The sequence below is a fragment of the Saccopteryx bilineata genome, chromosome 2 (genome assembly GCF_036850765.1).
Source record: "Saccopteryx bilineata isolate mSacBil1 chromosome 2, mSacBil1_pri_phased_curated, whole genome shotgun sequence".
Taxonomy (NCBI): domain Eukaryota; kingdom Metazoa; phylum Chordata; class Mammalia; order Chiroptera; family Emballonuridae; genus Saccopteryx; species Saccopteryx bilineata.
Window position 1 is genome coordinate 253,560,567 of NC_089491.1, and position 26,241 is coordinate 253,586,807.

The window sequence follows — 26,241 nt, forward strand, 5'->3', positions numbered from 1 at the left end:
AACGAACTTAAATACATACATAAACACACAGTCATATACAAATACTACATACAGACATACACACACACATACACAACTCATATCTGTCATGGGAGAGAAACTGTGACAGTGCAGAAATGCAAAGACTCAGCCTCTATAACGAATGCTAATTCAACCGTGCATATGTTATTATTATTGTTATTGCTATTGTTACTACAGTACATTTTTAATTTTTGAAAGTCAAGAATGCGCTTATTAAATGATTTTTGATAACTCAGTTATTTCAGTTTTTGTAACTTGCTAGTTATATAATTTAGAAATAACATTTTCTAATAATGAATATTTAAAACATTTGCACAAATTAAGGAACAGAAGATGTAACCCCGGAGTGATGGCTTATTCCACTTATCAGTGAGATCATATGGTTTTTGTCATTCTCTGTCAGACATATTTCAATTAGTTTATTGTCCAAAAATTCTATCTATTTTTAGAAATGAAGAATATTCATATATATTCATATATGTATTCATTTATTGATGAACATTAGGTTGTTTCAATATCTTGGCTTTTGTAAGTAATGCTGCCATGAGCATTGGGGTGCATGCATCTTTTTGAGCTAGTATTTTTTAGGAGCAGATAAACACCCAGATTTGAAATAGCCGAATCATACGGTAGTGTATTTTTTAGGAATCAAACCATGGGTGTGTGAATAGATACAGTGACCTGGTGAGCTGCAGTAACAAGCAGGGAACCCAGGCCCTTTGGCCATGAGAAGATGTGTGTTGCGTGACCAGCAGGAGGCGCTGTGTGACTTTCCTGAATTCCCACCACAGCTGGTAAGAACTATTTACTCAATAAAGCTAGGGCCTGAGGGCTGGGCTCTGTGCTCCCTGATGGGGACTAAGAAGCTGTTCTCACTACAAACTTGTAGTGTCCCCTGAGCCCAACTCTGCGTGGTCTCAGCAGGTGTTTCTTCCCAAGGCTCTCCCAAGAGGTGACGCCAAACTCCCTCCTCCTCAGTGTGGGGTGTGAGCTGAGCTCAGCACCAGGCTCAGGGAAGGGCTGCGTGGTCACTGAGGGACACACATTTGCATGAACAGCCCCACCTCTGGCAGAGGGGGAAGAAGAAAAGGAAGCCTGGGGTAGGCCAGCCTCACTGTGGGCTCAGGGCTGTGAGCACCATGGCCTGGACCCCTCTCCTCCTCGTGCTCCTCTCTCACTGTACAGGTAGGGACAACCTTCCAGACACAAGGCAGCCATTTAATCTGTGTCAGCCACTTTGCCTCAGCCCCTTAGAATTACTTTGGTCTTTGCTCTATGTGCCATTTTTGTTTGCAGGTTCCCTGTCCCAGCCTTTGCTGACTCAGCCAACCTCCCTTTCTGCGTCATTGGGAGCATCAGCCAGACTCACCTGCACCCTGAGCAGTGGCTTCAATGTTGATGGATACTGGATATCCTGGCACCAACAGAAACCAGGGAGCCCTCTCCGGTATCTCCTGCAATACAAGTCAGACTCAGAGAAGGGCCAGGGCTCAGGGGTCCCTAGCCATTTCTCTGGATCCAAAGACACCTCGGCCAATGTGGGGCTCCTGCTCATCTCTGGGCTCCAGCCTGAGGACGAGGCAGACTATTACTGTGTTACATATCATAATAGTGGGAGCAGCGTTACCCACAGTGTCTCAGATGATGAGGAAGTGAGACAAAAACCCCTGGGCACACAGTCCTTGTTTCTGAGCCTCTTTTATTATAAAACTTCTGTGGAGATGCCTCACTGAGGGTCGACTGCACAGTTACACTGGTTCATGGACATAAATGAGTAACTTCGTTATGTAGTGCAGGGCATTGCAGGTGAGGTAATAGAGCCCAATTGCCCACAGGGTAGTAGTAAGTAAACAAATTAACACTGTGTCTGTGTCTACTACACATGACGACCACGTCAGTCATGTTCACCCTCAAAACTTATGCCACAAAGCGTTAATATTGTGTTGGTAATGACATGTCCATAGTGCTGTGTTAATACTCACCCTGGTCACAGACAGTTTCCTCTCTCTGGATCAGTCTTTAAGTCTAACTGGACCCAGATCCACAGACCATCACTGACAGCCCCTCCGTCTCTTTTTGTCTCTCTTCTGTTCATGACCCTCCTCCTCCTGGTCTCTCCCTCTGGCCCTTCATGTCTTCACTCCATCCCCACTTAGTGTCAGAGAAACTGGCAAGGTCTTGCTGGAGTCTTCATTCCCCGGCTCTGGCTACAGGAAGGATGATTGTCAGAGTCTCTTTAATTTTTTTTTAATTTTTATTTATTTATTTATTTTTTACAGAGACAGAGAGTGAGTCAGAGAGAGGGATAGACAGGGACAGACAGACAGGAATGGAGAGAGATGAGAAGCATCAATCATTAGTTTATCATTGCGTGTTGCAACACCTTAGTTGTTCATTGATTGCTTTCTCATATGTGCCTTGACCATGGGCTTTCAGCAGACCAAGTAACCCCTTGCTGGAGCCAGCGACCCTGGGTTCAAGCTGGTGGGCTTTTCCTCAAACCAGATGAGCCCTCACTCAAGCTGGCAATCTCGGGGTCTTGAACCCGAGTCCTCTGCATCCCAGTCCGATGCTCTATCCACTGCGTCACTGCCTGGTTAGGCTGTCAGAGTCTCTTTATTTCTTTCTTTTCCTTCCTCCCTCCCTCCCTCCCTCCCTCCCTCCCTCCCTCCCTCCCTCCTTTCTTTCTTTCTTTCTTTCTTTCTTTCTTTCTTTCTTTCTTTCTTTCTTTCTTTCTTTCTTCTTTCTTCTTTCTTTCTTTCTTTTTCTTTCTTTCTTTTCTAGAGGAGGGGAGATAGACTTCCACATTCACCCTGAATGGAATCCACTCAAAACTCTCACTGGGACTGATGCTCAAATCTAAGGATCTATACTCAGAACCTGAGGCTGATGTTTAGAACAAATGAGCAAGAGGAGAAGAGAGACAAGCAGGGGAGGGAGGGGAAGAGAAGCAGATAATTGTGTCTCCTGTGTGCCCTGATCGGGATCAACCCTGGGATATCCATATGCAGGGTCAATGTTCTATCCACTGAGCCAAATGGCCAGGGCCTGCTTTTTTCTTAAAATGATGTGTCCATCCAACCTTTGAGTATTTATTCATAGAAAATGTTGATGTATTTGTTATTCATCCTTCAGAATTACAAATTTGATGTCATAAACAAAGGAAGGACTGGCTATCTGGCACTGCTGTGGTGTGTGGGCAGGAAGAAGGGGGCTGTGTGCTCATTCCCGCCCTGTGCTTCCTGAGTCCTGAGACCCCACAGCTGAGCGTCCTGGGCTTGAAGGAGGAACATGGACAGATTTCCCTGACTCTGCAGTTCCTGGACTGCTGATTAAGTGGGAGTGTTGTCAGAGCTAATCTGCACCAAATTTCTCCTCCTTGCCTAAATTTCATCCTGGTCCAGGAGAAGTGGCTTCTAACACACTGGCCTTCTTAGCTGCAGCCTCCAGGACCTGGAAGGTCTTACAGAGAATGAGCCCCAGGAATGGGTTTGCATGAAGAACTACCCTCATGGGACTGAAAGGCAATGAGGGACAAGAGGCCATTTGTCCTCATGCTTGCTCTCTGAGGAAATGGCTCCATGAAGTGCATTGGACATACACACCTGTCTCTCTCTCACACTCTGGGGCACAATTCAGGACTGTTTCCCAGAAGATAGTGTCAGATCCACAGATCCATTGCTCATTCACACACATACACATCCTCGTGCACATGCGCGCGCGCGCACACACACACACACACGCCCTCCTCTCTCTGAGTGCACACCCCCCTGGGCTCTGCAGTTCTCAGGCTCCTGTCCCCCAGAACTCAGGAATCACTCTGTGCTAACCCAACATCCTCAGGGTCAGAATCATCAGGAGGCAGACTGTCCCTCAGCGGGAACCCTGGAGACAGGAGGAGTGTTTGATAGGGTGTCAAGGAACTGCAAAACTGTTGATACTGATATTTCAAAAAGAAGAGCCAGGCCTCCCCTTCCCCCTCCCTTCTGAGGAGAAAAAAAACCCAAGAGAAAGAGATTAAAGGGGCAAAAAGTTAGTTAGTAGTTAATCATAATTTAACTGGAAGGACTGAGGCCACTACTTGCTAGACAGAGCAAAGAAGGGAGAATTATCTTCCCCTTCCCTAAGAGCCTTAGGAGACAATGTTTACATATCTTAATTAAAAACTCCTATGACTCTTCCTCCCCTCCTGGAGCCATGAGAGTGACGCATACCTCTAGACCAGTGGTTCTCAGACCTTCTGAAGTCGGGCGCATTTAAAATCCTACAAATAATCGTAGACGCACTATATATAAATTTCTGAGAAATACATTACAATAATTAAGTCAAATATTAAGGAAAAATATAAAGTCCAAGCATTCTTTTCTGGTAAATAAAATAAATATGACAAAATTAAATTTATTCTAACATTAAAAAACATTTTTATGTTACATTTTTTGAGTTATGCTTTTTAGAATTTGTAAAAAAGAGGCATTAAAAATAAAAAAAAATTACAAAAAAGTTGTCTTTTTTATATATAGATACACTCTTAGTAAGATTTAGTAAACTCAGCAGGTCTCGGCGCTAATGTGTTAATTTTTTTTATTCTTGTGTTTATGAGAAACATGAGTCTGATGTGTTCTAGTGATTTCTTCAATGTTTGGGTGTATATTTGATATGCAAACTCTCATTTCCTCATCAATTCATTGGAGAATTTCTCTCTTTTTACTCTTAATTTTGTTGAGGGTAGAAAACCCTAATTCACACAAATAGTATGTTGAAAATTGTAGTAAAATGTTCAAAGCTTTTAAAAATATTTCCACATATTCTTCTTTTATAGAAATCCAAAAGGCTTCTAGAGACAATTCCTTATGTTTAATCATCAATCCAAAACCCCCACCATACATATCATTTTAACTTTACACCAAACAAAGGATAGAACAAACTTGCCTCCAGTCCTTCTAGGGAACATGGGGGGTAGTGTAAACAACCCAGCACCACAGCTTAACAGCCTTTTGCAACCTAATCATGCAAGTAAGGTGGGGGGTTGGGCAGACTGTCAGTTTACAGCCAATTCCCCACACCTCTGTCCCCCAAAAATCTAAACTCCAAAAACCCTGTTGATTTTTTGGTCCCCAACAGGCACATATTTCTCTGGAATACCATAGGGTGCACGTGGAAATCTTCTAGGGTGCACCAGTGTGCCCTGGCGCACACTCTGAGAACCACTGCTCTAGACAAAGGATCAAAAACCCACTCCCCGTGCTTGAAAAACCTGAATTCTGTAACATTTTACATGCTTTCTAATAATCATCTCTTTTGAAATTCTTTATATGTATAAAAGTTGTAAACTAGGTTTCCTAATAAGCTAGCCCCAACACTTTTAGCAAAGGTAACTTCATTTAGCTTCTTTCTTTATCCTAAGCTAAAACATTTCATTTCCCACTGTAGTGGCAACAAAGATAAGTATAAACCCTGAAAGATTTGGGAATGTCTTTGATATGTAAAATGACATTTATCACTACTGTGTTCAAATGTAAAATAATATTTACTACTAGTGTGTCCCATATGTAAAACATTTATCACTATTAAGTTATCTTGTAGACTTAATATGTAGAAATGTTTTTTCTTTTAATAGATCCTATAGATAAATGTTGTAAGCTTATCAGTAAATCACTTTTGTATCATGCTCCCCTCCTTTTCCCCCCAACCAGTATGTGATCATGTCTAAATAACCAACCTGAGGACTATAATCAAGGCTGCATGATTTAGGTTAGCTATACCCTGTGTAAGTGGCTTATTAATAAATCTCCTCCTAAAATTTCTTCTGTATCCTGACTCAGTGTCTCTATGTAAACCTTAGATTAAAGTAAGTTACTTTATAACAAGTGTGCCTGGGGACTTTTTATAAGAGCCCTCAGGAAATGCCCTGAGCACCTGCTCTACCGGGATGGGTGTGACACTCAGGTTCCAAGAGTGAGTCTCCAGGCCTTGTCGGCAGCTCAGCTAATAAAATGTCTTCTGTCCCAACCTGGGCCACAGGCTTCTTACCTCCGGCACATAGTCTGCCCCTGTCTCCTCCTTGTGATATGAGGGTCCTTTGACAAAATATGTTGGGTCTAATTGGAAGTTGAAAATTCAAATAGATTCCTCTACTTTTTGAGTGACTGAATGAATGTGTTCTCTGTCCTGAAATGCTGGACACATGGAGCAGAGCTGTAGGGGTGCCCACCCCTGCCCCACGTCGCTGTCCTGGGAGCTCTGTCTCTGCATGGTGCAGCCGTCATCGAGATGGTTTGAAGTTCATAGGAGGGGACATTCTGGCCTTTGCTGTGGGTTTTTGTTTGTTTGTTTGTTTTTTCTGAAGCTGGAAACGGGGAGAGACAGTCAGACAGACACCTGCATACGCCCGACCGGGATCCACCCGGCACGCCCACCAGGGGCGATGCTCTGCCCACCAGGAGGCGATGCTCTGCCCCTCTGGGGCGTTGCTCTGCCGCGACCAGAGCCACTCTAGCGTCTGGGGCAGAGGCCAAGGAGCCATCCCCAGCACCCGGGCCATCTTTGCTCCAATGGAGCCTTGGTTGCGGGAGGGGAAGAGAGAGACAGAGAGGAAGGAGGGGGGGTGGAGAAGCAAATGGGCGCTTCTCCTATGTGCCCTGGCCGGAATTAAACCCGAGTCCCCCGCACGCCAGGTCGACGCTCTACCGCTGAGCCAACCGGCCAGGGCATTTACTGTGGTTCTTGAGAAGCTTCTTTTGAGCTCCCAAAGGATGGCTTTTTTGAGGCAAGCATTTTTGTTTGCCTGGTAACCTCTATCTATCTATCTATCTATCTATCTATCTATCTACCTATCTATCTACACTGCTCACAAAAATTAGGGGATATTTTATAGCTTTATATTTATTTTGAAATATCCCCTAATTTTTGTGAGCAATACATCTAACTATATATAATTTTCTACATTATATATGTATGGTGGTACCTTGAAATACAAACAGACCAACATATGAATTTTTAAGATACGAGCTGTGACTCGGTCTGCATTTTTGTTCGAGATATGAGCTAAATTCTGAGATACGAGTCATGATTCTGGAAGCTGCCACTAGTTGGTGCGTTGGTGCATGGGGCCAGTATTGGCAGTTTGATATATGAGTTGACTGACTTACGAGCTTGGTTACAGAATGAATTAAATTTGTATCTCAAGGTACCACTGTATATATTAATTATATACCCATGCCTGTGTTTGCAGTTTTTATTGCTAGCCAGTGCCAAATCAGTGGCCTCCCTCTCTGTATCCCTGACCCAATGGGACACCCCTTGCACCCTGAGCAGTGACGTCAGTGTCAGGGACACAGGATATGCTGGTGTCAGCAGAAGTCAGGGAGCCCTCTCCAGTCTCCCCTGACACAGCAGGGCTGAGCGGGCCAACACCATTCTGGAAAATATAAATCTGACACCAGAACTCAGCCTCAGAGATGGGGACAGGGAGGCAAAATTATGAAGAAACTACAGCTTTGTGTATTGGAATGTGAAGATTTTGTCATCCATTAATCTCCAGAGTCACATAGACCCCAGCAGTGACAGTGACATTAACCCTCTAGTCTGGTCCTCACTGGGGAAAAGGGTGAACTGTCTATTACAGTGATGGGCAATCTTTTGAGCTTGGTGTGTCAAAATTCGCCATAAAACCAAGCATAACTTGGGTGGTGTGTCACTTTGAGAAAAAAGGCCTAACCGGAACTCCCAGAACTAGACGCCCTGTGCTGGAGTTCTGTTGTTTTGGCCTACAGACCTCCGGCACAGAGTGTCTACACTACAGCAAATGTTTTATCCTCGGTTCCTGCACCTGGCCGTGCAGGAACAAAGACTTAAAGACCGCACTTGACCGGACTCATCAGCCTCAGATCTCACCTGTGTTTCCAGCAACTGGAGAGAAAAGTGTAAGGAAAAGAAGTGTTTTCAACTGGGGCATTGGGACTATCAAATACTGAGAAGAAAGTCTTTATTTTTGGAGGTGAAATAGAGGATGTAATAAATGTCTGTGTGTACTTTGCTGATCAACCTGAAACACAAGGTCTTTGAGCCTCCCTAGGAGTGAGAGAAAAACACCCTTTAGCCCCACAACCCCTTTGTCTACAATCCCAGTGGCCCTGGGTCCCTCTGTGATGTCACAAGGGGCTTCAGAAAGGAGGATCAGGACACCAGTGCTGTTCTCCTGGAGGGCCCGGTGTGTCAGAGAGGACAGGAGGGGTTGAAGTGTGAGGGCAGAGTGGGACAGTGTGTGACAATCCTGAGCTTGCTCCGACCAGCTGGCAGCTTCTTCAGGGTCATCCAGGAGCTTGGCCATCAGTGTGCTCACTGGGTGAGCTGTCCCGCCAGGACTCATGCTGATCAATAGCCAGGTGTATCTTCCCCGGGCTCATCTCCTCCTCCTTCTCTGTCTGGTCTGTGAGGATCCGGGGCATGGAGGGCAGGAACAGACAGTGTGGAGATGGCAGATACATGATCAGAGGCTCTACCTTCAGGTTTCAATTGGCCATTTATCAGCATCAGCAGTAATCGGCCTCCCCCTTTCTCTGGCCTTGGCACCAGCCCTGACCGCTGACATGAGTGAGCACTCTCCCCCCTTTGCCGGGAGAATCACCTGCCTCTCCCACTGATCCCAACTCACCCACCTCAGCTCTGTTCAGGCTACTGGGGTCAGCTCCCTCTGTACCCCTAAGATGCACTCAGGCAGTGTTGGCATATGTGTGTTCATGTGTCACCTATTACCTGTTACCACACATATGTGAGGTGCCTGGCACAGCAGACACGTTAGGAGCTACAGTGTGACAATGGACAGGGATTGACAATTTGAAAACACAATTTTATTTTTCCATTGAGATAAAAGTCCAAGTGTTAAAGTATCACTGTTTCCATGGAGACTTAGAAAGGTCCTTTCTCCCCTCACTCTTAGATGTAGAAAAGACTCCTGTGAAAATACCCCTCTGCCTGGTGTGCTCAGGGACATCAAGTGGCTGGAGGATGTGCCCGGTGGCCAGTAGGGGGAGCAATGCCAGACTGCAGGTGATCCACTCAGGGGCTCTAGGGCAGTTGGATACACTCTGTGCTCATTGATGGGTGACTTTCCTGGCCTTGTGAAATCCTCAGCACCCTATGAGGTCTGGGGTGTGGCTCTCTCAGCAGATGATTTTGAATTGTTGTCATCTACTTGTTCTCTGTGTGATCTTTGGCCAAATCTGATACATGTTGTCCTGATAGACAATGAGGACCCAGAATGCATTTCTGAGGACGTGGGCTATTAGGAAAGTCTGTGTAGAAAATAAAAATCAGCTCTTTGTCGGATTTCCCCTGTGAGACTCAGAACACAGAGCTTCGAGCTGTCTCCTCATGCTCATCAGACTTAGGGAAAGGAGCACCAGGGCTCGGATAGGGTCTGACCTCCCAGGTCCATGCAGAGCAGGTCCTGTGACACCAGACTCACATCCTTCTGTGTCAGCATGTTGTTCCCTGGGGCAGAAGCTTCCCACTGTCTGCACCAGGAGCCTCTGCAGTGCGGGGATTCTGGTTTGGGGACAGAAGCCCCATGAATGTGATGTAGCCTGTATGAATGGCAGATTGTGACATCGGACCTGGGCGATGCCTCAGGTTTCTCAACATGCTCTTCCTCCCTGGGAAGAGGGCCGAAGTCACTGCTTGCTCCTCTTGTTCCACTCATTACACCTCTGTCACCCAGTCTTACCAATACTTGTCACAGGGAGGTTCCTGCTGTCGTTTTCGCACCAACAAACACCACACTGGCTAAGACCATACCTTCTATTTGATCTTCAAGAATGTACACCTGGCTGTTATCCTCAAAGCTGAGATCTAAATATAGATTTATCTTGTTTAACTTCATTGTCTAATACTTACATAATAATGGAGATAAAGTTCACCTTAGCCTGCTCCTGATATTTGTGGAAGTGCCACTTCCCCATTTGATTAACTAAGATGCTGCATTTAGCACAAAGTTATGCTTGTGTGTGAGAGAGTGTTTATTACCACTTTATAAATGCATATGTTTGCCTCTTCATATGGCTTTTTGGAGTCGGTGTTAATTTGCTCAAAGGCTTTTTCTGCATCAATAGAAACATTATGATCATATTTATTGCTGCATTAATATGATGTGTTATATAAAAATATTTCTTAATATGGCTCAAAACTTGCATTATTGTAATAAATGATGCTTCATAATAGTGTATCACATTATTTAACTGATACTGGGATAACGGTTAATATTTTTTAAAAATATTTCATAGAAATATTCAATGTTATTGGACTCTTAATTTCTTTCTGTGTAATTTATAAGTAAAGTGACTCAATTAATATTGTAACAAAAACTATGACATCCTACCTACTTTTCAATATGATGGCAAATATGAAACGATTAATCTGGACTCCTCTGATCTCTGAAAAGTTGGTCAAATTTCTCAGCAAATTGTATCTTACGCTGTTCAGGAGAGTAGTTTCATTACATTTAAAATTTTTCTACTAAAATTTATTTTTTTACTTTATTTCATCCAAAGCAAAATTTCTATCTTCCAATAAAAGATACATTTTTTCTATCTTTTTTTTTTTTTTTTTTTTTTTTTTTTTTTACAGGGACAGAGAGAGAGTCAGAGAGAGGGATAGATAGGGACAGACAGACAGGAACGAAGAGAGATGAGAAGCATCAATCATCAGTTTTTCGTTGCAACACCTTAGTTGCTCATTGACTGCCCTCCCATATGTGCCCTGACAGGGGGCCTTCAGCAGACAGAGTAACTCCCTGCTAGAGCCATCGACCTTGGGTCCAAGCTGCTGAGCTTTGCCCAAACCAGATGAGCCTGCGCTCAAGCTGGCAACCTCGGGGTCTCGAACCTGGGTCCTTCTGCATCCCAGTCCAATGCTCCATCCACTGCGCCACTGCCTGGCCAGGCCATTTTATCTATCTTTAATAGAGATTATCTCTTAATTTTTATAAATTTTACATTTTTAGATTTTGCCAGGTGGGGGCACTGTGGGGCAGACCTGTGACCCCTACACAGCTGTTCACCGAGGACCATTCACTTGAAAAAATCTGGGCCTCACAGAACAGGCCCTGTGCTCACTGATGGAGACTCAACAGCTGTGTCCTCTCTGTCCTGGCAGAGTCCCCTGAGCAGGGATCTTTGTGTGGTCTCAGCAGGTGCTTCCTCCCAGGGCTCTCCCAAGGGGTGAGGTCAACCTCCATCCTCCTCAGTCTGAGGTGTGAGCTGAGCTCAGCTCCAGGGCTCAGGGAGGGGCTGGGCGGTCACTGAGGGACACACATTTGCATGGACAGCCCCTCCTCTGGCAGAGGGGGGAGAAGAAAAGGAGGCCTGGGGCAGCCCAGCACCACTGTGGGCTCAGGGCTGTGAGCACCATGGCCTGGACCCCTCTCCTCCTCGTGCTCCTCTCTCCCTGCGCAGGTGGGAACAGGCCTCACAGACACAGGGCAGCTGTCCAACTTGGATCAGCCACTTTCCTTCAGACCCTAAGGTACATTACCTTGGTCCTTGTCCGATGTGCCATTTGTGTTTGCAGGTTCCCTGTCCCAGCCTGTGCTGACTCAGCCGCCCTCCCTCTCTGCATCTCCTGGAGCATCAGCCAGACTCACCTGCACCCTGAGCAGTGGCTTTGATGTTGGTGGGTACAGGATATACTGGCACCAGCAGAAGCCAGGGAGCTCTCCTCAGTATCTCCTGATGATCAACTCAGACTCAGATAAGCACCAGGACTATGGGATGCCCAGCCGCTTCTCTGGATCCAAAGATGCCTTGACCAGTGAGGGCTCCTGCTCATCTCTGGGCTCCAGCCTGAGGATGAGACGGACTATTACTGTGTTATATGAGACAATGGTAGTAAGAGTTACACAGTGCTCCAGAGTCACAAGGAAGTGAGACTAAAAGCACTCAATGCTCTCCCTGCTTGTGGTTGTTAACTTTGTTCTGCCTGGGACCAAGGATAATGCAGGGTGAAATCTATTGTCACCTGTGCAGTCAACCTGTTTGCACCATAGTGTGAAAAGATCTTCTTTTTTTCAGAATGTTCATTTATTTCTAACATTTTCTTACCCTGATCATGTGCACACAGACATCACCAGGTCTTAGGGCTGTGATTCTCCCCTTGGGGCTGATGGGTGAGGAAGGAGGTGTCTTATGTTACCGATGCCCAAAGCAGGGTGAAAGTCTGACTCACCACTGTGGGTGGTCTGAGTGATTCTGGTCAGTCACTATGTCGAGCTTTCCCCTCGTCCATCTCCCAGGGTCCAGCTCCAAAGGTTATGTCACCTCTCTTGTACATGTGCTCATTGTGACCCGTCTGTGGGGACCATCATTCTCCTCCTGAGGCTCAAAGAAAGTAGGTCTGTGGCTCAAAGGATGCTGAGAAAAAAGTCTTTTCGAATGAGACGTGACTATGTGTGACCTCCTTGTGCACAAGGGACACCAGTGTCAGCTTCCTCACACCCATGCAGGTTCTGTGAGGGTTCCCTCTCTTCCCCATCACAACTCGATCTGAAACTTATGTCAAGATGTCGAGGGAGCTGGGGACATTTAAAATTTTGGAACATCAAATGATGGAGATCCACCCCACAAATCTTTAAAGGAGGATCATGAAATTGTGGGGAGTTGTAGGGTCCCAACTCTGGAGACACTCTAGGGTCCTCTCTCCTCACTTTTCTCTCTGCACAGGTGAAGGGCTGAGGGCATTCTGGAAATGGTCATCTAGGACAGAGTCCCTGTCCCTCTTTTCCTGTCCCTAGTACTGGGTCTGCCGTCTGTCTGCAGGTGACTCCCGAGTCTCTCTCAGGGTGCCCTGCCTGAGCTGGGTTGGACTGCCATCTGTGCCCCCACCAGACCCTAACTCCTCAGGTCTCCAAGTGCCATGGACGTGGATCCATCATGGCCACACATCTCCTCGGAGCCGCCGCTGAGTCTCCTTCTCCAGGTCTCACCATGTCCTCTAGCCCACTTTATTTATTAAAGACACATAATGTCAGGTGTGGGTACTTGTCTGGAAAGACAACCCCACATCCATCCTGCTGCCCCTGGTCCCACCCCGTCTGCTTCTCAGGAGGCTCAGGGGAGGGTAGAAGAGCCGTGGATTTTACTGAAACCTTTCCTGTAATTTTCCCCAGTAAAGCCAGATGGGGGACACAACATGACATTGGGGTGCTGGCTTTTGCACATGGTGCCAGATGAGGATGATCACCCCTCGTGAATCTGGGGACTGGGTGGAATCTTACATTTGACCCCTCTGAAGAATGAGAGACAACTCAGGAATTAACAGTCATTCACCATCGTCTGTCCACCCAGCAATTAGTTGCCATTATTCTCCTTTTATGTTTACATCTTTAGCTATTTTGTGCATTTTAAATAAATAAAGCTAAATGTAGTCCTGTGTGAATATTTTACTTCATTTAGTGCTTTCACACAATAAATTTCAGTTCACCATATTGTGGACAAATATTGCCTCTAATATGAGCACACACTAACATTGGAATATAGGTCTCAAATAAATAATAAAATTTGTCGTTGTCCTATTCATCTGATAATAAGGTTGGGAAAGAGTTACAGAAGACACTGTTGGGTTTGTTTTTTTTTTACAGAGACAGAGAGAGAGTCAGAGAGAGAGAGAGAGATAGGAAGATAGGGACAGACAGAAATGGAGAGAGATGAGAAGTATCAGTCATCAGTTTTTTCTTGCAGCATCTTAGTTGTTCATTGATTGCCTTCTCATAAGTGCATTGAGCTCAGGCCTCCAGCAGACCGAGTAACCCCCTGCTCAAGCCTGAGACCTTGGGCCCAAGCTGGCAAGCTCTGCTGAAACCAGATGAGCCTACGCTCAAGGTGGCATCCTCGGGGTCTCAAACCCAGGTCCTCCGCATCCCAGTCCAACCCTCTTTCCACTAGGCACCACCTGGTCAGGCGACACTGTTGTTTTGATGAATACTTTGCAGCTAATTCTGGGATATGCATTATAATTAAAATGGAATGAAGAACATTGACAGGGAAGGAGGGTGTAGGACTGGTGTCATATTCCAGGGCAAGAAGGCAGTGTCCAAGCTCAGGATAGAGTGACGATGAGGAGAACACAGAAAAGTCAAGATTTATTTTTGTTGTAGAATAAGCAGAATGAGGGGTTGTTGGATATTTAGGTGAGGAAGGTGGATGTCTTTAGCATGAGTCCATGTCTATGACTGGGATCAAGGAGTGTGGTTACAGCACCAATGACAGCAACCCTGTAACCGTGTCTTCATCCCACATCTCTCGTGTGTTAGAGAGGGTGAATGGGCATTTTATATTTTACCACAATTTTTTAAGACTTTATTTATTCAAGTTTCAAGAAGAGAGAGAGGGGAAAGAAGGAGAGAGACAGAGAGAAAAGAAAGGGGGAGGATCAGAAAGCATCAACTCCCATATGCGCCTTGTCCAGGCAAGCCCAGGGTTCAAACCGGTGACCTCAGTGTTCCAGGTCGACGCTTTATCCTACTTCGTCACCACAGGTCAGGCTTGAATGGTCATTTAAAAAATATATTTAATGAGTTATTCATATTTTCATTCAAAAATACTTTTTTCTGACTACTAAGTGTCAGCACTCTCCACGGTTTGGGTTCCAGAGCCAGGAAACCTGATTGTAAATGTCATGACATCCAGTGGGTTTTAGTCAGATTCAGTGCTATAGACACTGATTTGATTTCATTTGTAAATCATTCAGATGAACACATGAAGTTCTAACAACAATGAGTATAGAAGTCTGCAGTTGAAATGCAAGAGTTTGGCTAGAAAGGTGTGCATAATTGATTATAGTTCATGAACGCCATTGAGACTACATGTGTGAATTAGGTCTCTAGGAAAAGTAAGTATTAATATTCATAAAGCAATTAGAATGATATCCACCATAGCAGATCCCACAGGAGGATGTGTGGAATAGTAAAAGTAGTTGACTGTGAGTAGTTAGTGGGCTGAGGCAGGAATTCTGGAACTCTGTGTCATTTCCCTTGTCGCTGTCCTTGCCACTCCCGCCTGTCCACACTCCTAGACACAGCAGCACCGTGCAGCCCACCCTGACCTGTGTGGAGACCCGTTCCCCTGGTGTCCACTCTAAGGCTGTGGGTTCCAGTTGCATCTGGGCGGGTATCCTTGATCAGCTTCCTCAGGGCAGAGGGGCCACAGAGAAGCAGTTCTCTCTAAATAATACAGATCTGTTCTGGGAGAATTTACTGGGCATTTGTATTAATAGATCCTGCTTACTTAAGTTTAAAGATAAAGACAACAAATGAAGAGGGTTATGGACACCTGTCTTCTAGGAGGGAATTGAAATGTGACCAGTAGGGTCTGGTCTCTCATTCTCCATCCCCCTGCACAGAGAGGGTGTATAGGGGTGTCAATATCTTCTCCCTTCTCTCACTGGGTGCAGGTCACATTGCTTCTGGGTTATTAGTTACCTAATGGCCCCTCTAAGGATAATGATCTAAACACTAGGGGAGCACAGGATGACTTTATGCTGAGTGAATGTATTTGAAGTAAGGAGTGAGGTGTGGGCTCACCTGCAGCACAGTAAGGAGCCCCTGAGGAATGAGAAGTCCCTAGCCTGGGGGTGGGTGATGTGTAAGGAGGCGCTGAAGACCAGAGTCTCAGTCTCTCTCTGAGCAGCTCCTGTCTCTCCTTCCCAGGTACAAGTGAGTCTGCACTCTCAGACAGCAGGGGGCGCTGTGGGCTTGTCCCAGAGGGAGGGCTGAGGGGGTTCCGTTGGAGAACAAGCCCTGGGGCCCTAACCTTTGTTCTCTGCTCTGTGCTCACTGGGACCAGCAGCTGTGACCTCCCAGTGCCCAGAAGATGCTCCCCCACCCTCAGCTTTCAGCAAATTATAGCCTGGAAACACCCAAGAGAGGTAACAATTTGCATGAGGGTTCCTCCCTGCCCTCCCCTGAGGGGACAAGATAAGAGAGACTGTGTGCAGTTCTCTCACATGTGGGGCTCAGAAGCAGAGTGTGGGCATCTACACCATGGCCTGGACCCCTCTCCTCCTCGCCCTCCTCGCTCACTGCTCAGGTGACAGACTGAGGGTGGGGTGGGAGTGATGATGGGGGACACATTTTTTTTCTTATTTAATGAGAACAAGCTGTGAGAAATAACCTGTCTCACATCTCTGTGTCTCTACAACTCTGTTGCAGGGTCCTGGGCGCAGTCTGGGCTGAGGCAGGAAGCCTCAGTGTCAGGGTCTGTGGGACAGAAGGTCACTCTCTCCTGTGATGGGAGCAGCAACAATGTCGGAAGATATGGTGCAGCCTGGTACCAACAGCTCCCTGGTGCTGCCCCCAAAACTGTGATGATCGGAAGCTCTAGACCTTCGGGGATCCCAGATCGGTTCTCTGGCTCCAAATCTGGCAACACGGCCTTCCTGACCATCACCAGCCTCCAGCCTGAGGACGAGGCCGACTATTACTGCTCAGCATACGATGCTACCACTGGTGGTACCACAGTGATTCAGACACATATGAATCTCAGACCAAAACCTGCCCCTGTTCCTCATGATCTCTCCTGAGACTGAGACAAACAACAGAGAGGGTGACTGTAGCAGGTGGAGAGTGTCAGAGGCCCACTTTACAAGTACAGATGAACTTTAAAGGGGCAGTGACGCTCACTTGCTCTTTTTAACAGGTTTGTGAAACTACAAGATGCATATATTAAAGTTATTTGTTAGAGCATATATAATTGTTATGAATATAGTTACTGCATTTTGCACTATCGCCAAAGTATAATTTTAGAACATTTCATCGTCCCTCAAAAAAATTTCCACCCATTTGCAAATCATTCCTGATTCACTCAGCTCAGTCCTTTGTGACTGCTGATCCTCTTCTCCTCTGTATAGATTTTCCCATGAGGACATTTCATTAGGTTAGATGCAAAAGGTTGGGGCGATTTTATGACTATTCTATTTTACTTAATTGGTTTGTATCTTGTTTTTGAGATCCATCAATGTCGTGATATGGTGAGTCATTCATTTCTATGGCCATGTAACACTGCATTGTATGAACACAGTTCAGTTTGCCCATCCATCCATTTGCCCATCCACTCACTGACATTGGGTTGTTTTCTGTTTGTTTGTTTGTTTTGGTTTGGGTTTGGGTTAGACAGACAGACAGACAGACAGGAAGGGAACGAGATGAGAAGTTTCAACACATAGTTGCAGCACTTTAGTTGTTCATTGATTGCTTCTCATACTTGCCTTGAACAGGGGGTTCTAGCTGAGTCAGTGACCCCTTTGTCAAGCCAGTGATCTGTGCTCAAGATAGCAACCTTGGGATTCAGTCCAGGGACCTTTGGGCTCAAGACAATGACCATGGGGTTATGTTTATGATCCTGCGCTCAGGCCAGCAACCTTTGAGTTTCGACCGTGAGTCCTCAGACTCCTAGGCCGATGTTTCATTCACTATGCCACACCACGTCACACGACATTGGGTCCATTGTCATCTTTTGTCAGTGTGCATAGTGCTGCTTGAAACATGCATGCATTTTCTTGGGACATTTGTGTGCAAGTTTTATGTTTTGTATTTAATTTTGCAAATTGAGGTTTTCAATTGTTGGATCAAAATATAGGATTGGGATTTATGTGTCATTATGGTAAATGCATATTATATTTTTTGAGGAACTATAAGGTATTTTTCAATATGACCGCACGGAATAAATTTCTACCAACAATGTATAAAGATTCCATTTCCACCATGCCTGCATGAACAATAGATATTACTTTTCATTTTGATCACAACTCCTTTTGTCTGGGTGGAATGATATCTCACTGCGGGTGGCTTGCATTGTCCCTCGTGATCAGGGATGTTAGCCTGTCATGTGCCATATCGTTCTCCTACTGTGATAAAAAAAAACAGGCTCTGTGGGAACCCATGGATAACTGAGTTTACAAATGTATAAACTGAATAATTGCTAAGATCACACACTCAGCCAGTGCTCACCTCTACACAGCAGAACATTTTTGTTTAGAAATATAATTACTCTCAGAGACAATGGAATGAGTAACATGAGGCCACCTTCCCATGGGAGGACCAGAGACAGAGATGTCCTCTGGACACGAGCTGGGATGGGCTTGCAAAGTCACACCTCACACTTCTTCTCAGGGACTGTTGTAAAGTCTGCCTTCTGGCTGTGTCTGTCCCTTCGTCACCGCTCCAGGAGAACCCCCGACCACTGTGCATCTTCTGAGGTCTCAGCTGAGGCCCCTCCACTGGGAAGCACAGCCTGGAGGGAGCCTGACTGCGGCCCCTTCTTACACAGCACCGTCTTCACCGTCCTCACGGCCCACACGCACTCTGACAGCCACATGATGAAGATTGCATGAGGACGTTCTAGGACATAATTAAAATTTCAAAAATGTGTGGTGGGGAAGACCTGTAATTGTGAGAAAATCATTTGTGTTGATTAAGCCTCTAGTAGTCTTTCCTTGTTATGGAAGCCCAAGCTGACTAACATGAGGTGCCCAGCTTGGATGTGGATCAGGGCAGCCTGGAGTCCCTGTTGTAACCACCAAGCTTCACCCATAGGTACTGAAGGCATCCTAGCACTTTATTGAGACTTTCTCCTGTGGTCATCTGAGAATACCAACTTATTCTATAATTTAGTGTATGGACATGCATCACGGGAAATAATTTCTAAGACCGTCAAAGTGTATGTCCCTCACTTCAGGAAACAGAAACCTGACCCGTTAGGACCAGCCTGGATCCGTGACTACCCCCGTTTCCACGACACCCAGGGGTCAGCAGAATAATGTGAACCGACCAATGTTGTTAGTAAGTTTCATAAAATTAAGAGGTTTTTGAAAAGTTTGCTCACTGCATTGTCCTGAGTACCTTAAGCAGTGTCTGGCACATGGGAGAGTCACGTTAAGTACACTTTAAATGAATAATGGCAACAATATTATTTTCCTGAGCCAGTGACTTTCAAACAGTGTGCTGCAAGAACATCTCAAATATGCACTGACTATTGAGTCAGGAGTATTGACCTCTTTTCCCTCAGACTGTCAAACAAACAAAATGACAACAGTCCATGCAACAGTGGCTGTGCAGTGTGAATGAATCAAAATTATACCTTTTTTTATTCATCAGAGCAGCCAGAAATATATCTTTTGGAGTGTTGCAGCATTTTAGTACTTAGTTTTTGAGTAACATGTGACGGGAAAGGAAACAGAGAGAGGGGCTGTGTACACCTTTGCATACATGGCCGAGGACACAAGTGTCTTTTCCAGTGATCTCACAAAAGTCTGGTTACAGGAAGGAGAAAGTCCCCTTCTGGGGTAGTGGGTCTCTAACGCCTCTCTCATACCTGCTGATCTCCCTCAGTAATGGCTCCTAACCTCAGTTCATGGGCTCTTCCAGGCAGCCATGTTGGGTAGAATGGACCAGCACTGCTTTATCTGCATTGTGTTTAGATTATAAGTTTGCGTTCTATTTCTGGTTTCCTGTTTACCATGGTGATACAGAGCATCTTTTTTTTTTTTTTTTAACACAAATATAGTTAAATAAAGAGGGTTTATTTAAAGAAAGGTGTTAAATGAATATGAGTTCAGGTGACATTTGGAAATGGAGGAAGTAATGGCTTGACCGTGGTTAGCATTGGACAAACAGCTCTATAACGGGGAGAGGAGAGTGGGGATCTATAGGGAGGGTCTAAGTTGCTATACATGCTCCGTTTCCCACAAAAGGCCTCTGAGAATGTTTCTTTTCTTTTCTTTTTTTAAAAATAATTTTTAGTGAATTTATTGGTTGACATTGGTGAGCAAAAGTACACAGATTTCAAGTGCCCATTTCTATGACACAGCATCTGTACAGTATCCTGTGTGTTCACCATCCAAAGTCAAGTCTCTTTCCATCATCACTGGCCCCCCTGAGGCTCTTCTTCCCTCATCCATCCTTCCCTCCTGAAGTCAGTACACTGACCACATCAGATGCTCCCAGGACACAGGGCAGCAGGAACTCTCATTTATGCTCCAGTAAATCAAATGCCACCGTCACTGTGGGAGACACTTTATCAGTTTCTTACAAAGCTAAACCTACTCTTATGTGTACATACAGTACAGATATTGCACACCTAGGTATTTCCTTAAATAAGCCACTCTTGTCCAGGTGGAGTCTACCAACTCCATGCCTGCCCGTGCTCCTGGCCTATGATTTGATGCTCATTCTTTGAACCCTGACACCTGAGGGAAGCTGGGGTTTATTTTCTTCAGAGATGACACTCTGAGGAGCTTCTGACCTCCAGGCCCTGGGAGCTCCACTCCAGAAAGGGCGTGGCTCTGAGGCCTGTCTCCTGCTCACGTCCTCTACTTTAACCCTATGGTCCATTCTTCTTTCCCTGTGGGTTCTCCTATTGGGAGGATATAAAATAAATATTACTTGATATGGACCTGGACCTTATTAATCCAATCCCCATTAAATCCATAGAGCTCTTAACAAATGAACTTGAGCCTGGTAATGAAGATTGGAGAACAAACAGAAAATAAATAAATCTCACAATGGAGACAGAATCTCTAAAATGGGTACAGTTCCTAGCATAATAATATTTAAACTAATTTTTCTACTGAAAAATTGCACAAATGGACAAACTATTTTAAATTCCTCAAGAGTTAGAAGAAAGGAAGTCTTGTCAGTATGACATTTAAAGGGAATGAGAACCTGCAGAAGCATCAAGAACACAAGATATTTGTTCCCTTATGGTGCTATGTTCTCATGGCAAAGGACACATAAGAAAAATCAGGACACACCCATGGGTCCTGGGAACCAAAGGAAATCATCACGACAACAACAACAAACAAGAGCAATAATAACTATATATTACAACCTGTAAGGATCATCCAAGTGAAATTATTGCCAGGAGTGAACTATTGAGATTAATGGATAACTTTCAGACTAAGCCTTGACTCAGTGTGGTCATGGTTGGATAGCTGGGTTAGTTAGAACATTGTCCAGATATGCAAGGGTGTGTGCTTAATCCCTGGTCAGGGCACATACAGGAACAGATTGATGTTTCTGTCACTTACTCTCATCATTCTTCTCTCTCTAAAATACATAATAAAAAATGTCCATGAGCAAAAAAAAAAAACAAAAACAAAAACAAAAAACACGCACTAGTAACGAGCGAAGGGGTCACGAAGTAAACAAAATTATCAGGTAACTCTGGTAACAGCATTTTATGGAGTGGCATAGACATCATTCATGACCTTGAAAAATTAATGGCTCAACCCCAACATCACAGAGGGGATCTGCTCATTCTACTGCCCTGGGTAGTGAGTGACATTGGAAAGATTCAACTACAAAACCAGAGCTCTTCCAGGAGAACTGGGTGGTATGAAATGGGCTGCAGGATGTGCGTTCTGTAACCAGCAGGGGGCGTCGGTGGACTGCGCCTGGGAGCTCAGGGTTGTGGGCCAGGCAGGCTAGGAATGTTCTCTACTGGCTCTTGCCCACTTGGGCAGGCAGTGTCCTCACTGAGGTGTGACTTCCTGCACCTGTGGGCCCAAGATAGGCACATGAGCTGTCGGTTCTGACTCAGACTTACCTCATATCTCAGCCCCCTCCCCACATGATTTCAATTGTCCAGGCCTGATTTACAGCTCAAAATAGAGAGAAAACAACATAACAAAAGTATATATATTTTTTTGCAGAACAGGGCCTACAGTGCTATGTGTGCACAGGACAGCAGACCTTGAAGTAGGGATTTTTTTAACGCCAACCATTAAGCCTCAGCAAACAGAATTCTGGGGGTTCATGAGCATGGTTGATATTTCCTCTTACCTTGTTTCTCCCTGAACAGAGTCTCCTTTACAGGAAAGAGATGAAATGGAAGGAGTGTCGTTTGCACTCCTTAGCGCCATCATGTGGCACTGGTGCTCATCACCCAGGATGTCTGCCTCCGTCTAACCAGCTTCGGGAGCTGGGTCAAATGCTTCTGGTTCTGCCATCCACAGTGTCAAAGTCTTTGTTTACATGTTTTGGAAAGTATTTACTAAAATGCATCCTAAACTCATTCTCTCCTTCTAACAAATCAAAGGATCCCAACCCAACAGGGACAGTATCAGGATTGAAGATTAGAAGCCAGTCTCATTTATAATCATAACTGATAGTTGCACTGACTACTCAGAAAATGAGCGAGGGGGAGGCCTGAGAATGGGGTCATGACAACATTCCAGCAGATGATGAGACTCAATGCGCACAGTGCTCTGTGCTCAGGAGGAAGCGAGACCCATAAACCCCCTCTGAGCTGGCAATGATTGTACTGTGACTGTTGTCACCTCTGTCACCAGCACGTGGTGATCTGATGTCCTTCCACGTGTCTGTTTATTTAAGACTGTTCCCTTCTCTGTCCCCATCTAGCTGTTCCTAGTGGCACCTGCACTGCCCAGTCATGACCACACAGGACAGAGCTCCTTGGACAGGGCACAGTGTGTGCCCAGACAGACACCAGTGGACAGAGGAGGCTGATCCCACCCATGTCAGGAACATAGACTAAAAGATTGTACATGACCAGACACAGCAGCTTCAGTCTCGCCTGGGTTTCCTGCAACTGGAGATGAGCGAGTGGAGAAAAGAAGTGATTTAAACTGGGACATCTGGACTGTGAAAAACTGAGGAGAAATAGTCTTCATTTTTGGAAGTGAAATGGATGAGTACTTAATGTCTGTGTGTGTTTTGCTGATCAATCTGAAACACAAGGTCTCTGAGGCCCCTTAGGAGTGAGAGGGGCACCCTTAACCCCACACCCCCTTTGTCTACAATCCCAGCAGGCCTGGGTCCCTCTGTGACATCACATGGGGCTTCAGAAGAGAGGATCAGGACACCAGTGCTCTTCTACTGGAGGGTCAGGTGTCTCAGAGAGGACAGGAGGGGCTAGGACCTGAGAGCAGAGTGGGACAGTGTGTGACAATCCTGAGATTGCTCCGATCATCTGGCAGCTCCCTCAGGGCCACCTGGGAGCTTGGCCATCAGTGTGCTCACTGGGTGAGCTGTCCCACCAGGACCCATGCTGATCAAGAGCCATGTGCCTGTACCCTTGGTTCATCTGCTTCTCCTCTTTCTCCTTCTGATCTGTGAGGACCCGGCCACAAAGTTTAGGAACAGACAGTGTGGAGATGGCAGATACACGTCGTCAGAAGCTCTATGTCTCAGGTCTCAATTGGCCATTTACCAGCATCAGCAGCAAATGGCCTCCCCCTTTCTCTGGCCTTGGCACCGGCCCTGACCCCTGACATGAGTGAGCGCTCTCCCCACTTTGCCGGGAGAATCACCTGACTCTCCCACTGATCCCAACTCACATACCTCAGCTCTGTTCAGGCTACTGGGGACAGCTCCCTCTGTATCCCCAACTTGCGCTCAGGCACTGCTGCCATTAGTGTGTTCATGTGTCACCCGTTACCTTTTACCACACATACGTGGGGTGCCTGGCACAGCAGACACGTTAGGAGCTGCAGTGGTATAGTGGAGAGAGATTGAGAATTTGAAAACAAAATTACATTTTTCCATTGAGATAAAAGGCCAAATGTTAAAGCATCCCTGTGCCCATGGAGACTTAGAAAAGTCCTTTCTCCCCTCACTCTCTTAGATGTAGAAAAGACTCCTGTGAAAATACCCCTCTGCCTGGTGTGCTCAGGGACATCAAGTGGCTGGAGGATGTGCCCGGTGGCCAGTAGGGGGAGCAATGCCAGACTGCGGGTGATCCACTCAGGGGCTCTAGGGCAGTTGGATACACTCTGTGCTCAGTGATGGGTGACTTTCCTGGCCCTGTGAAGTCCTCATCACCCTATGAGGTCCTGGGTCTGGCTCTCTCAGCAGATGATTTTGAATTGTTGTCATCTACTTGTTCTCTGTGTGATCTTTGGCCAAATCTGATACATGTTGTCCTGATAGACAATGAGGACCCAGAATGCATTTCTGAGGAGGATGTGAGCTGCTAGGAAAGTCTGTGCAGAAAATAAGAATCAGCTCTTTGTCGGATTTCCCCTGTGGGACTCAGGACACAGAGCTTCGAGCTGTCTCCCATGTTCGTCAGACTTAGGGAAAGGAGCACTGGGGCTCGGACAGGTTCTAACCTTCCAGGTCCATGCAGAGAAGATCCTGTGACACCAGACTCGCATCCTCACATCCTTCTGTGTAGCATGTAGTTCCCTTGGGCAGAAGCTCCCCCATCTGCAATGGGAGCCTCTGGCTCTGTGACAAAAGCCCCATGAATGTGATGCAGCCCATGTGAATGGCAGATTGTGACATCGGATTGGGCTATGCCTCAGGTATCTCAACATGCTCTTCATCCCTGGGAAGAGGGCCGAGGTAAACTCTCGTTCCTCTTGTTCCACCCATTACGTCTCCATCACCCATTGTCACTAATACTTGTCGCAGGAAGATCCCTGCTGTCACTTCTGCACCAGCACCAGACTGTCATACTTTCCATTTGCATCTTCAAGAATATCTACTTGGTTGTTACCCTCAAAGCTAAGACCTAAACATAGATTTCTCTTGTTTAATTTTATTTTCTAATACTTGCATAATAATGGAAATAAAGGTGACCTTAGCCTGTTCCTGATATCTGTGGAAATGCCATTTCTGCATTTGATTAACTAAGATGCTGCATTTAGTACAAAGTTATGCATGTGTGTGAGTGTTTATTACCACATTATAAATGCACTTTTCCCTCTTTATATGGCTTTTTAGAGTTGGTGTTAATTTTCTCAAATGCTTTTTCTGCATCAATAGAGACAGTATGATCATATTTATTGCTGTATGAATACATTGTGTTATATAAAAATATTTCTTAATATAATTCAAAACTTACATCATTGAAATAAATCACACTTTGTAATAGTGTATAATGGAATTTATCTGATACTGGGCTATAGGTTAATATTTTATTTAAAATATTTGTAGCAATATTTAATGTTATTGGACTGTAATTTCTGTTTTTGTATAATTTATATGTCAAGTAACTCTATCAATATTTTGACAAAAACTATGACATCCTACTTACTTTTAAATATGATGGAAAATATAGAGCAATTAAATGGGACCTGTCTGATCTCTGAAGGATTGGTCGTATTTCCTTGTGAATTGTCTGTATCTCATGCTGTTCAGTAGAGTAGTTTCATTCCATTTTAACTTTTATACTAAAATTCCTCTGTTTCTTTATTTCTTCCAAAGCCAAATTTGTGTCTTCCAATGAAAGTGTGCATTTTATCTATTTTTAAAAGAGGTTATCTCTTTATTTTTTTATAAATTTCACATTTTTAGATATTCACCAGGTGGGGGCACTGTTGGGGAGCCCTGTGGTTCCTACACAGCTGCTCACTGAGGACCATTTACTTGAACAAATCTGGGGCTCACAGAATAGGCCCTGTGCTCACTGATGGAGACTCAGCAGCTGTGTCCTCTCTGTCCTGGCAGAGTCCCCTGAGCAGGGACCTTTGTGTGGTCTCAGCAGGTGCTTCCTCCCAGGGCTTCCTAGAGAGTGAAGTCACCCTCCATGCTCCTCAGTGTGGGGTGTGAGCTGAGCTCAGCCCCAGGGCTCAGGGAGGGGCTGGGGGGGTCACTGAGGGACACACATTTGCATGGGCAGCCCCTCCTCTGGCAGAGGGGGGAGAAGAAAAGGAGGCCTGGGGTAGCCCAGCCCCACTGTGGGATCAGGGCTGTGAGCACCATGGCCTGGACCCCTCTCCTCCTCGTGTTCCTCTCTCACTGTGCAGGTAGGGACAGTCCTCCTAGACACAGGGCAGCCATCCAACCTGTATCAGCCACTTTGGTTCAGACTCTGAGAAACTTTACTTTAGTTTTTGTTCCATGTGCCATTTGTGTTTGCAGGTTCCCTGTCCCAGCCTGTGGTGACTCAGCCACCCTCCCTCTCTGCGTCTCCTGGAGGATCAGCCAGACTCACCTGCACCCTGAGCAGTGGCTTCAGTGTTGGTGACTACTACATACACTGGTACCAGTGGAAGCCAGGGAGCCCTCTCCGGTATCTCCTGTGGTTCTACTCAGACTCAGATAAGCATCAGGGCTCCGGGGTCCCCAGCCGCTTCTCTGGATCCAAAGACACCTCGTCCAATGTGGGGCTCCTGCTCATCTCTGGGCTGCAGCCTGAGGACGAGGCGGACTATTACTGTCAGATCAGGCACAGTGGTGCTTCTCACAGTGACACACACCGATGGTGA

The 26,241-nt window shown here is 45.7% G+C and overlaps 1 gene segment (V, D, J or C); it reads left to right on the forward strand.

The window, feature by feature from the left end:
• The first annotated feature begins 1,134 nt into the window (after nt 1-1,134).
• On the forward strand, nt 1,135-26,241 carry LOC136322479 (probable non-functional immunoglobulin lambda variable 5-48). The segment is given in 2 exon segments: nt 1,135-1,206; nt 25,895-26,241. Coding segments are annotated over 2 exon segments (393 nt in total).